At 40.7% G+C, this 14387-nt stretch overlaps 1 protein-coding gene across 1 annotated transcript in view; it reads left to right on the top strand.

Moving 5' to 3' along the window:
- Positions 1-14387, top strand: part of ANKRD31 (ankyrin repeat domain 31) — a 190901-nt gene that overhangs the window by 101074 nt on the left and 75440 nt on the right. Inside the window, exons 17-18 of the mRNA XM_072606361.1 lie at positions 4444-4600; positions 7890-8005. Of these exons, the coding sequence (XP_072462462.1) occupies positions 4444-4600; positions 7890-8005 (273 nt within the window). The remainder of the gene's footprint in view (positions 1-4443; positions 4601-7889; positions 8006-14387) is intronic.

Raw genomic sequence — 14387 nt, 5'->3', positions numbered from 1 at the left:
GGAGAGTAAGCACAGATTAGAAGGATCTCTTAAGGAGGCCCGCAAGTATGGAAAGCCCATGTGCTGGCAGTAACTCTTACCTCAAACTGTCAGCGTCCTTTTTCTGACCCAGGAATTGTCTAAAAAAGTTCTTGATGAACCTAGCTTTGGTGTTAAACAGATTCCGCTGCTAACGTGAGTCTTCCATGCCACGCTTGATTAACACCTCAGTAAGCACAAGGTCTAACCCAGCTAATCAGCCTGCTAGTAGGTAAGCTCTTCTGTGGTTAACTGGGCTTACTTCTCAATAGCAGCTTTACTCTGTATTAGTTTTGGCTTTAAGCTGAACTGATCCAGTTCTGAAATATGTCGTTTCGCCTCTCTGATCTTTATGATTTCAACTCTGGGTCCTCTCTGCAAATGACCCGACCTTAGCTTATAGTCAGTAATCAAACTCTCATCTTCTCTCTATGATCAAGTAAATTATATTTGTCCCATATTGTAGAACAATTCTGGCGTCCATTTTACTTCAGTTAATAATTTTAAAAGTTTTCCAATTCTTTATATGTAGACATTACTGAAGCATATTGTGTTCTCCCTTTACTACAGTATTCAGCAGCTTGTAGAATTCAAAATGAGCAACTGCTGTCTTAGAACTGAGTTAGATTGAACGTTAGGAACTGATTCTTGTAGAATTCTGAGCATGCCCATATTCCAGACAAATAAACTGTTGGAAGCAGATATGTTCCAGAATCTTGTACGTAAGGTTTTCCTTTAAACATTTTCCTATACACGACAGCAAGGGTGGGGAACCTGCAGCCACATGTGGCCTTTTAGGTCCGTGGGTGTGGCCTTTCGACTGAGTCTAAATTTTACAGAACAAAGCCTTTTATTAAAGGGATCTGTTCCATGAAGTTTGGATTCAGTCAAAGGGCTGCACTTGAGGACCTAGACAGCCACATGTGGCCTTGAATCCATAGGTTCCCCACCCTTGCCCTAGAGGCATGTGGAGAACCAGGGTTTACAGGGCCAGCTTTGGAGTCTGGGTGACCTAGGTTCCACCAGTTTCAAATACGTTTTGGCTCTTTGCCATTGAACAAGGATTTAACTCTCCCATGACCCCAATCAGATCTCTGACTGAAAATTACGGAGGAGATAATGAGGATAATAATAATATAAGATAATAAGTATAGGACGTTTCCATTCCAGATGTTCCCCAACATTAATGATCTCACAGATGCAGCAGAAAAAAAAAAGCATGTGATAATATCAATATCTGTCCTCCTCTCTTCACCTATATTTTTTCACCCTTTCCGTTTTCTTTCCTCTTTTGCAAGCCCTGCATATTTTTTCATCATTATTAACTTCTATTTCTGATCTACTCCCTCCCTCTCCTTTCTATTTTTCTTTCCTAAGATAGGGTGGCAGCTAGGTGATACAGTGGATAGAGTCAGGAAGATTCATCTTCACAGTACAAATTGCCTTTGCTGTGTGACCCTGGGAAAGTCACTGAATCCTGTTGCCCTCATCTATAAAATGAGCTGGAGAAGGAAATGGCCAACTCTCCAGTGTCTTTGCCAAGAAACCCCGAATGGTATTACAGAGAATTAGGCTCCACTGAAAAGTGATTGATAAGGCCCAGAGAGATCAAAATGAAACAAATGGAATGAAAATGGAATGAAAAGAGAGAATGAGGAAAACAGAAACATCGGCTGCAATGGCAAGGGCTGTCTTGGTCACTCATTCTTTCTTTGCATGGCTTCTTTAGAGTTGGGATGACTAGACAGCTCATTTTTGTGGTTATCGTTTCCTTTTTCTTTACCACGCTATCACCTGGTCCTCCCTCCTCTGGAGACCCCTGAAAGCTACCACAAAGTCCAGTCTTGCTTTGGGCCACTGTTCCAGCACAACAATTGTGATAATGTGTTCATGGAAGAGGCTCAGAAACAGGGTCTTATTTTAACAAGTAGGCAGAATTCATGGTTGCCTACGTGTCATGATTTGAGGGATCCAGAAAGATTTCCACATTTAAAATATCTCCATCACCACTTGCCAGTGGAGATTTAATCTTTAGATAATTATATTGGTTCTAAAAATATTCTTCTACAATTTATATATCTCTGAGACACTGTGAAATGACTTTATATCTGTATAAGTTTTTTGTTTAAATGTTGCCCAAGATGGCTTGTTCTGGGGGGGAAAAAGATACTGGTTATTTAGGAAAATGACTTGTTATAAACTGAAATTTTTGTAACTCCAAGCTTTTCTCTTCTATGTAAGTCGCTGGTTGCTAAGAGGACCAGTATGTAGAAATTACTAGTAAACATTATACCTAAAAGGTCAGTTTGATTTTTTTGTTAAAATTTTTTCAGTATAAACATCAGTAGATATAATATTGGAAAGATTATTCAAAAAAAGAATAAAAGAACAGACCTCTGAGCACAAAATGATGCCTTCTTGTATTAATTCAGAAATTGCTACTTAATATAATCCCATTTTCTACTTGAATAGAATGCTTCTTAACCTGAATCTCTATACTTAGAATCAACACCATTGTGGAAAATTTTCTGGGTGATTAAGTAGCACAAACCTTTACAGATGACTTTTCTTACCTGTTGGTGGCTTTACTAACTATAAAGCAGCATTAAATTGTCTTTTTCCCCTTAAAAGCACATTAATCTAAATAAATAAATAATTTATAGTTCCTTCTGGCTTCTCTCTTCCTGACTTTCCCTATCTCCACTGATGGGCACAATTATAAAGGGAAAGATATTATATATGTATATATATATATGTATGTACGTGTGTGTATACGTGTATATATTATAAAACATATAGTTTTACATCAGTAACATGGATCTTGTGAATCTCCACAATCAAAAGATAATTTTCTTTTAAGAAGTTTCCAGGCTAGCCCACAAAAGGTTAATTACTCCATAATGTACCTGAAAAAAAAAGACCATCGTTTTGACTAAACAGCCATTTAAATAGCTTCTGTAAGGCATGTATTTTTAGTTACAACTAGGGGTTTCAAGAAATGATTAGTTACTTGGTAGTCTTTGTTATATTTATTTTTGCATGGTGGGGGTGAGGAATGGAAATAGGCTGTCTGTCAGGAATGACAGCACTCGTGTCTTCTGCAGCTTCTCTGGATTTGGGAATGAAGAACAGTGGCCCCACGGGGCTCTTAGACTCCACCATTGACACTGCTGTGTGTTCTGATTATTTGTACATCATGTGTTCATGAGGAAAGGACTACCTGAAAAGTATTCTTTAGTGCTGCTAATATTTAGCTGTTTGAAGAAAAAGTTTCATTTTAAGTTTTTTTAAGGGTAGCATATTAGTACATTTAGCAAAGAAACACATTAATCTTTCTCTCAGCTAACAGAGCCTACAGGAAATTGTGGTTTCACTGTTCAGACCACAGGACCATAAATAGGGTATCACTCGATGTGCTGCTGGTAGAAATACACCCTAACTGCAGGCAAATGATAGGAGTGGAAATAATTGAGAGCCGAACTTAGAACGTAAACCTATCAGGTGATGACAGTAAACATCACAGAGAGGTGCATTCACTCCTTATTAGCCTTTAGTACTTTATCAGTTATTAATATGTCAGGTGGCTTACAGTATGTTAGCTAGTTGACATCTAGCTAGAACCTATAGATAGGTTTTGATAAGAAGAAAAGGAATAAATTATTTGCATGGAGTGCTACCCAGTGAGGTTAGAAGTGAAGGTAATACTAGTATGCAATAATTTGGGTAACCAGGAATACGTAGAAGATGTATAGAAAGTCTGAAGGAGAGGGCACTAGGAAGGAAAGGCAGATGATGCTAAAGGCGACTTTTACCTACTTGACTCCTTCTGCCTAGGGTTTCAGTGGACCTTCTAGATATTGTTTGTTGTTGGCTGGGGACATCCTTTGTTGTCAGACCCATCCATCTTTGTTGCTTATCCCAGAGTGACTGCTGTTAGAACTTTCAGGCCCTGTTAGGATGAAGGGGAAGGGAGAATATAGGTGATGGGAGAACTCTTTGGGGACGTAGGCTGCACAGCTGTGGCAGTTCTAAAATGAGATCATGTATAATTTGACCATGTAGGTAGCTGCTTTGGGCCAGTGTTGAGCTGCAACATTTACTACTAAGAATTGATCTTTGCATAACTTTTCAAACTTCACAAGTGACCAGATAAGCAAGTCTATGCCATGTAACCCTTGTTATTTGCCACAGATTATTTTAATGCATTTAGAGCAACAATTGCAATGCTTTCAAGTCCTTGCTGTTTAGTTGTTTTATAGAAGCAAACCATGTGAAAGAAATGGTTCTGTTCAGAGTTATCATTCTAGGCATCAAAATTCAGGCAAAGTGTTACTGACCAGAATTCCAAAACCTAGTTTTAGATGTGACAATAGCAGTTATTGCTAACGTATGTATGAAGATGATGACCTTTGGAGCCCTTCCTAGGCTGCTGAGATCCTGCTGCAGCATGGTGCAGACCCTCATCGAAGGGACGGGTGTCAGAAGAGTGCGGTGGACAGAGCGGAGGATGAAAGTATGAAGAACTTGCTGAGCTCTTACAGTGGGAATGAAATGAGAGAGATTTCTCACAGTAAAGTCACTGGTATGTTTTTTTTTTCTTACAGAGCTTTAAATATAGTATATATAAATAGATATGCATGATATACACACACACGTATACAAAGATGTGTGTATGCACATATGCATGGGTATATACACCCATAAATCATATCCATGTATCATTGATGTGGATATGTGTATATACATGCATACACATGTATATGTACAAAGATGTGTATTTATGTGTTTCTGTTATCTTTGTTCAGGACAGGGATTCTTAACTTTTTTGTTTATGTCATGGATCCATTTGCCAGTCTGGTCAAACCTATACCCTGTCTCAGAATAATGATTTCCTGCCTACATTCATAACTGAAGAAAATGTAAATTTCAGTTAGAGATATAAGTTTACAGACTTCATGAAATTTTTCTGTAGACCCCTTGAGGATCTGTGAAGCCCAGGTTAAGAACCTTTAGCTTAGGGAAGCCAAGCTTACACTCTAAAATGTTAATATTCTTTGTTTCCAATCAAGGACAGGTATTTCTTATATTTAGGTGTGGAAAAGCTCTTGCTTATTTTTTGGAAATGAGCATTTCTACATTTGGTTGAACTTCCAACTCATTAGTTCATACTGGATCAGTATTGTATTTTAAAACGAAATCCTAACAATTGTACCCTGATCCCTTACACACACACACACACACACACACACACACACACACACACACACACGCAGTCACACACACACAGACACACACATGCAGTCACACACACACACAGTCTCACATACACACACACAGTCACACACACACAGACCTGCAATACACTGCCTCCTATGTTAGCACGCTAGCTCCTTGAGGATAGGGACTGTTCTTCCACTGTCTGCTTCCTTACTCAGCACAGAGTCAGTGCTCTAGTAAGTGATTCATAAATATTGGTTGGCTGATCAGAGATTCTTTTAGGAAGCTTCCCAGATGAATGTGGTCACTACTAATAGCTAGAATTTTTTTTAAAGTTCATATTAGATAAAAAGTACAAAGCTTTGGAACTTATTTTCTTAAAGTAAGAAAACAACTTTAAATTTTTGGATGCATATATGTGAGTTTTAAGTGTAGATATTTTATGAGGCATTGTTTTCTTAAAACTTGTGGGTTACCTACATAAGAACATCTGTCATTTTAAGCCTTTTGAGATAAAAAAAAAAATTTTTATCTTTTGGGACCTGAGTTTCCTTATCTATAAAAAGAGAGGATGGAATGAGATAACCTTCAAGGTCCTTCCCAGCTTTGAATCCCTATAAGTACACGGACATTTGAGAACAATCTCAGTTTTCATTTTGTGTAGAAAACACCACAGATTATGTCACTCTCCCCACTCTGGGCAGCCTCTTCACTTGCCTTGCTATTGGAGCTACTTCAGTGTGGCTTGGTCTGATCTTAGAGGAAGGAGAAAGTGTGTGATGTGCTCTTGCCCCGACTCTGCCCTGGACTAGTTCACCAGGGAGCATTCCTAACAGAGAGTGAGTGAGAGAAGAAAGAGGGTTGCCTTTTGAGCTTTACCCTCAGATAAGCTCCTGGCGAGTACGTCTCAAGGCTTAGTGAGGAAAATATGTTAAACTGTATAGAAAAAAAGATTCAGATGCCATTTTTTAGACTTGCTGGCTGTAAGAAGGAAGGAATGAGGGAAGAAAGAAGGAAGGAAAGAAGGCAGGAAGGAAGAAAACAACCATTTATTAAACATTTATTATGTGCTGATGTAAATATTTGGGGTTAAATTCCTGACTCCAGGCTCAGCAGTCTTGCCATTGTGCCAGCTAGGTGCCCTTAGGAACATAATAATGAAATCCTAAAATAAGGGATGTGTCAAAGGACAAATCATAAAAGCAATCATTATATGAAAGAAAATGATTATGATACAACAAACCAAAGTTTAATAGAATCATAAATTTAGAGGTGTATGTATAAGGGACTGTATAGGTTATAAAGTTCAATACTCCCCCCCCCACTTACCAGTGAGAAAACTGTGTTTGAAAGAGATTAAGTGACAGTTCCTAGATTCAGCTAAATCAGAAATCAGACAAATATAAATACATATCTATATATAATTGAACAAACTTTATGAGTTTAGTGGCAAAAGATTTGTGGCATATATTTATGGTATATAGATATAGATAGATTGTGTATATGTGTACGGGGTGTTCAGGGAGGACTGGCACCTCTGGTGCCAACCCCTTTGCAGGGTTGCTCATTCACCTTTTGTGTCCACCTTTACCCAACTCTCACCTGTGGCTCCAAGTAGCTTGTAATGAGAGCAGCAGCCATACCCTGGTAATGTCTCCACAAACCAGCTGTCCTATCGCTTTACCAGGCTGGGGATAACCGACAATCTTCAAACATGTCACTAAGTTAGGGGGATGTCTACCCCAAGCATGTGACAACCCCCTCCGCGTCCCCTCCCCCCGGGTGTAATGGGCAGATGAGAACAGTTTGTTCCAGCAGCCATGAAGGTGACTACAGTATGGAGCACTTAGAGCTTGGCCAGACACCAAAGATGCCAAGGTCACCCACTGCATTCTGGGCCATTGTCAGTCATCCTGACTTTTGTCCTGCCACTGGACTTTGTTGACCCTGGGAAAGAAAATGAGACTGAGGACTTTGTGCCACTCTGCCTCACTCAAAGCCAGTTCATAGGCAAGTCAAGATATAACTGATGACGATGTTGGTCTGTAAAAGCAAAGTATGAACATGAGCGCATGACCTCGTTGCGCTGAAAGGGCCTGACGACACGTTGTTGGCTGTTACTTTCTACATGCACTTGAAAGTAATTCAGCTGCATTTCTTTCCATGCGTTCTGTAATGCAGACTGACCGCTACTTTAGAGTAGACTGTACCTAATTCATCTGAATTGATATCAGTCAATAATCAATAATGTATTAAGTGCCTGCTCTGTACTAGGAGCTGCACTAAGAGACCAAAGGGAACTGTCTCTGGGACACAGACAAAAATGAGAGAGTCCCTTCCCTCAAGGAGCTTACGTTCTGTTAAGGGAGAAGCACAATTACATGTGAGTGGATATAAAATACGAACAAAATAAGTGTCAAGTAATTTGGAGGGGGGAGGGGGGAGGGGGGCAAGGAAGCCCTAGTGTCTGGGGGAGTCCAGAACATCCTCATGTAGGGCAGCTGGAGCCGAGCATTGAAGAGAACTGGCCTCATGCGAGTGTCTTAACTGGGCTCAACTTTGGTCAGTGGTGTTATTCCTGTTTCCATTATGGCAGGTAAAGAAGAATGGAGTTCTTATATCTACTTACTATATTTCCTTCTTTTTCATGGAAGCAGAAAAACTTTCTTCAAGGTTAAAAAGACAAAAACAGGAGTCTTGCTGCAACTCTAAACGTGCTGATCCACTTTCATTTTCCCACCGAGATTTGACAAAAGAAAGAGCTCCCGTGGTGAGTGAGGTTTATATCTTTCATATTCCTCAAGACAGAAAGCGCCAGTCCTGTTGTGCCAGCCAGAATGACTTTGGGGCAGCATTTGCTGAGTCATAAGAAAAGGCTGAAAACATTATTCCATTTTGTTTAAAGCATGCAACAACAGAACGCCAAGAAGAAATTGGGTGATTATACATAGTATTTATTGGAAGGGATCGTTAGTGTACATAACACAAAACAGTAGCCCATGTGCTGTTGTCCCTGTCACTCGTCTTGGCTTCTCTGACCTTCTCTGACTTTCTCTGGCCTCCACCACTGCCCTCGTCCCTTTCTCCCCTAAATGACTGGTTACAGCACCCCTGCATAGGAGAGCCTTCACTAACCCATTAGTCAGTTAACAAGCATTTATCAAGTGCTTACTATATGCCAGGTATGATGATAATGATAATAAGAATTGACGTAGTGTTTTCAAGGGTTGCAAAGTGCCTTAGAAATTTCATCTCATTTTCTCCTCACAATAACCTTAAGGGGTAAGCACTACTATTATCTTTCTACCCCAGATAGGGAAGTAGAGACAGTGGTTAAATTACTTAACTACCACACAGTTATTAAGTGTCTGAGGCTGGATTTGAACTCAGGTCATCCTGACTTCAGGCACAGCACTCTACCCACTGAACCATCTAGCTGCTTAGCACGTGGGAATACAATGGAAGAATGTGCCATCTAGACCTAAGCTTAATATGACTGTTAACTGTGATCAAAATTTTATGATTAATTATAGATTTGTCCAATTTCGTTCTAATGGGGAAGGTAAGATACAGACAAGATACAGACAAAGTCGATGGAAAGTAATTTCTGAGGGAAGGCACTGGGAGTGTGCTTTGCAGAGGGCACTGAGGTGCTGAGATCTGAAGGAAGCCAAGGACCTAGATGGAGGTATAGTGAGAACATTCCTAGCATGAAAGATAGCCAATGAAAACATGCCTAGTTGGGAGATGGAATGCTAAGGAGGGGTTGGGAGGGAGCAATAAGGAAGCTAGTGTTGCTGTTGGTAAAGTATGTGGAAGGAGGCAGAGTGTAACAAGACTGGAAAGGTAGGAAGGGCTGGATTGTGAAAGCTCCACATAGCAAATAGGGCATTTTTGAGATAACTCCGTCATTAGTCGCTGGGGTTTACTGATTGGGGTAGGAGGTCATGTCGTCACACTTGCTCTTTAGGAAAACCACTCTGACAACACTCCAGTGAGTGGAGGACAGTTTGGGATGGGGGAGACACCAGAAGGCCATTGTAGTAGTCCAGGTGTGAGGTGATGAGAGCCCACCAAGGTGGTGGATGTGGGATTGGAGAGAACAGGACATATGTGAGAGAGATAGAAAAGGTCAGAATAAGACTTGTTAACAGATTAGATATGTGGAGTGTGTGGAATTAGGAGTCAGAGAGGATATCAGGTTTGCAGGCTTGGGTGACTGGAAGGTTGGTGGTGCCCTTAGACAGTGATAGGCAAGTTTGGAAGAAGAAATAACCCCAGAAACTAGGAAATCATTGAGTTCTAGAATTAATGTACAGTGACAAAATTGACTGTATATAAAAACTTGTGTATGGGAAAAACTTTATACTAACATAGCATAGCTAGTTCCTAGAGTTATTTTGCAATTGCTAACGTAGATGTTATTAGATATGAGCTCACTTTGTTAGGCAAACATTGTGTGTTCATCCTTCGTTGCCGAAGAAGACCATGCCATCAGAGAAATGATGACATGATTTGCACTTGACTTTATTTTGAGTGAGGAAGGGCTGTGCAGGTCACCAGCCTCACTTCTCCTCCAGAGCCATGTGAATCCAGTGACCAGATATTCATCAGGATGACTGGAGATAACCGAGGGTGAGGCAGTTGGGGTTAAGTGACTTGCCCAAGGTCACATGACTAGTGAGTGTCAAGTGTCTGAGTTGGGATTTGAACTCAGGTCCTCCTGCCTCCTGTACTGGTGCTCTATCCACTGCACCACCTAGCTGCCCCCAGGCAAACATTGACCTGATGGATGGAGGAGAATTTTCCCATGGATACAAGAAGTCCTACAGAATGACCAACCTCTTTTTAACTAATATAATGGCCAGATGTTTTTTTTTTTTAATGGATTACTCACAAACCACAGATAATCAGGTAATCTTAGCACTGAGAGAACAACTCTCACCTTTCACATATAAGTATATTGTAATAGTCACGCATTCTGACTTGTGTGCTACCTTTCCCCCATTATCAGGCAGGGTGTGTTAGAGTAAGCATGAACTTGTTCCCAAATCTCAGGATACGAAGATTAAAATATACCTTTTGAAGCATGAAAGAATTAAGTTGAGGACAAATACCAGTGTTGTATTACTTTACGCAGTAGGTAATAAACTTATACAACTCATTACAGTAAGCGATGGTATAGGCTGAAAATAGCATAGACAAGTAGTTCAGTTAAATTAATAAATTCTCCATTGAGAGGAACCAGGCTGTTTGGGGGATAGGGAGAAACCATTCAAGCTAAAGGTCTGTTTTTAGGAAGAACACCCATAAAGCATGTGTTGGTAGCAGAATGCTAGGCCTAATGGGTCATGGGTATGAAAATCAATATAATATTCTCAGTCAGTCAGTAAACATTTATTAAGTGCCAGAGACTGTGCTAATAAACCCTTGGAGAACAAAGGGAGACAAAAAATCAACCCCCGACTTCAAGGAGCTTGTAATCTGAGGGGAAGATGATAAGCAAACATATATACACAAACAAGCTATATACAACAAAAATAGAAAATAATTAAAAGAAGAAAGGCATTAGAGGTTGGAAAAGGCTTTCTGTGTCCTTATGTCAAGGAAACATGTAGACATAGCTTCGAAGAGAGAGAGCTAAAGCCTTATCTTTGTAGGACTTCAGATTTTTTAGTGGTTTTTATTCAAAGAATGGCAAACGTGTGAGTATGTAACATTTTATACGCACACAAACGTACGCACGCATGTATGTGAGCAGATAAGCAGACAAGTTTCGTACAGGTTTAGGTTGGTGATGATGAGGTGGACCTACCTCAAAAATGCACACAGAGACCTTGGTGGGCTCTTTCAGGCTGGTACTCTTTATGGTCAGGCCCCTCAGCTCTGCTGGGACAAAATTGACATTCAGCGCACCTAGGGAGGATGTGGCATTGAGGTCGCTTCTGTTGCTGTCATGCCCATGAGACTGATTGGTGCCAGAAAGCAATTTATTAATTTATTAAGCAGTGAAAGATATATCTTTCTTGTGACTAGATAATTGTGTTCTTTATCAAGGGCGCTACTTTCCTGGTGTCTTGTTACTGGGTGTGAAGTTTTCCATGCCTTCATAGGCCCAAATTTGTAAAGAATGCTCTCTTGCTAGTTAGTCATACCTAGGCATGATGCCTGTGGTTTGGGCAGCTGCCACAGGATGAACAGGGGCCCTCATTTTTGCATAGAAGCTGATCAATTAGACTTTCTCAAGGGATGGATAACAGTGATATATACTTATTTTACAAAACATAATTGACACAGTGCTTCAAGGTTTGCAAAGTGCTTTACATATCTTATCTCATGTGATCCTCTCAGTACTCCCAAGGGAGATACTAGAGAGTGTTACCAAACCCATCTGAGGCTCCAAGATGTTAAGAGGCTTGTCTATGGTCACACTACTAGTTTATGTCAGAAGTCAGATTGGAACTCAGGTGTCACCAGGGACCTTTCTGCTCCCCCCTGCTGCAGTCTTCAGTAAGAAAACATAAAAGTCTGCTTGCTGTTACCTTCTGCACAGCAAACTGGAGTTTGTATGTGTTATGGAGCAGTAATAGAAAAAATAAGAGCATCTAGTTGTAACTTCAAGTAATCTTAGTTAAATTCTGTTACAGTATTATCAGCTACCACTTAATTCACATTTCACTCCATTTTGTCCTTTAAAAAAACTTCCTATTTCTTCCACTCAACAATGTTTCTAGCCTCAAGTACCAGCTTTAAAATTTTTTAAAGCGTTCTTGTTAAAAGCCCTTAAAAAAATTCATGTTATAATTCCCAAGACTATTTTTCATTGATCACATTTTACATGGGCTGCTTCCTGATGACATACAGAGAGGGGAACTTCATCACAGGTATGTCTCCAGATCATACTGTGAAATTGTTGCTAATGAAAAAGTTTGCTGGGGACAGCTAATTCCATCCATCATGCCTGGATCTACATTAGTTCAGAGTGGCACTTCCTCATGTCAGCGGTTTGTCCTTTTCCTGATCTTTTCATTTTACTTTGGGACTTGTAACATTTTGTTTACTTGTTGTTCAGTCATTCTCACTCATATCCTTTGTGACCCTTTTTGAGGTTTTCTTGGCAAAGATACTGGAGTGTTTGCCATTTCCTACCCCATTTCACTTTGTAGATGAGAAAACAGGCAAATAGGGTGAAGTAACTTGGCCAGGGTCACGCAGCTAGTGTCTGAGCCGTTATTCCTGACTCCAGGAGCAGAACTCTATCCACTGTGCCACCTGCCTTCCCCCTGTTTGCTCTCTACAAGTCCATACAAGAGTAAGGCATGGGCAGGAAGGAAGTGGAAGTGATAAGGTGAGCGGTCTCCAAACTGGGGGGGAGGGGTTGGTGTGTGTGTATGTGTGTGTGTGTGTGTGTGTCTGTCTGTCTGTGTGTGTGTGTGTGTGTGTGCGTGTGCGTGTCTGTGTGTGCGTGTGTGCGTGTGTGCGTGTGTGCGTGTGTGTGTGTGTGTGTGTGTGTGTGTGTGTGTGTGTGTGTGTGTGTGTGTGTGTGTGTGTGTGTGTACATGCCGAGGAGTGATCTCAGTTTTCAAATCAGGTACAGGGATTTACTCCTGATAACACTCCAACCAGGCTCCTCCTTATGGGAAGTTACCACCCTTTAAGGGAGGTTACTGCTCCCTAAGCAACATCACCCCCTAAGGGACCTCACCCCCAGTAAGGAGAAGCTAGGGATTCTTATAGAAGAAAACCTGTCATGGGGGGGGGGGGGGGGGGAAGAGGTAATCAGTGACTGAAAGGTGACATGACCAGTGGGCAAGGGGGTGGAAACTCTGAGGTTTTTTGCACATCTAGGCACCTCATTAATCCGTGGCTCAGCCCATTTGCCCAGGGTGGAGGGGCCTCTGGTAGTTTCAGTATTTAATTGACCAGCCTATTTGAATCTCATTATCTCATTGACTAGGCTATTTACCTAGGGAGGGGCCTGTTTTTTCACCATTTTCAGAAAGCTTCAGATAATCTCATCAGAAGTAGTGGGGGAATTTCCTGAACACCTTCAAGGAAGCAGAAATGATTAAAAAATAATATAGAGACTTTTAAAAATAAGAATATGAAATGAAATGTGAAAGAAAAATGAAGGACATTCATTTCTTTTTAGAGTTTGGAAGGTTAGAAAATTAGATATTTTTCTTTTCTGCACACATTGTTAGCATTAGGTTTAGGGGCCTCCAAAACATAATTGTAACCCATGTATACAAAAGTTAAAAAGAACACATTTTTCGGTATGAAGTTGTGCCTGTGGTAGCAGAGTGTGGTCCTGCTGAAAATTTTGGGGAGAAGGTTCCCTACCACCAACCCTACCATCACATCAACTTATAATGAATCAGAATCTTTTGGCTCTACTAGGTATTGTTATTGTTCAGTTGTGTCCAACTTGTTGCCCCATTTGGGATTTTTTTTTTTTGGCAGAAATACTGAAATGGTGTGCCATTTCCTTCTCTAGTTCATTTGACAGATGAGGAAACTGCTGCCAACAAAGTTAAGTGACTTGCCCAGGGTGGCTTACAACTAGTAAGTGTCTGAAGCTAGACTTGAACTCAGGAAGATGAGCACTCTATCCTCTGTGCCTCCTAGCTGGTGAGTGATAACTGAGCATGTAGATGTTTGAACTTGGGAGGTCACAGGAAAGAACTTCAGTAGTTGCCTTTTCCCTGTCTGTGCAGAGTTGCTCTGTGCAGTCGATTGAGGATGACAGACAAAAAGCGATGTTAGATGCCCTAACTTTTGTTGTCTACTCTAAAGAGTGACAGCTGATTCCCATTACCAAGGAGAGTGTTGGGAGGATGGAGGAAAATAGGTGTCATCGTAAACAGAAAATAATGCTTGCATACCTACCTGGATTGCCCACACTTTAATGCTGCTTACTGTCTCTTCACTTAATTAAAACTTCCTTCTCACAGGGTCTTAGATTTGGAAGCAGAAGAGATCTTAACAGTCAGTCCCTTACCACCCCCATTTTACAGATGAGGAAACTGAGGCACACAGAGGTTGAGTAACTTGCCCGAGGCCACACCAACAATAAGTGACAGGCCTGAGATTCAAACCCAAATCCTCTTACTCTGTGTTCCCAAAACTTCCTATTAATACTCCATTGCCTC

This window comes from Notamacropus eugenii, chromosome 4 (genome assembly GCF_028372415.1).
Source record: "Notamacropus eugenii isolate mMacEug1 chromosome 4, mMacEug1.pri_v2, whole genome shotgun sequence".
NCBI lineage: Eukaryota > Metazoa > Chordata > Mammalia > Diprotodontia > Macropodidae > Notamacropus > Notamacropus eugenii.
The sequence above is the reverse complement of the archived record's forward strand: the minus strand, read 5'-3'. Positions and strand labels throughout refer to the sequence as shown.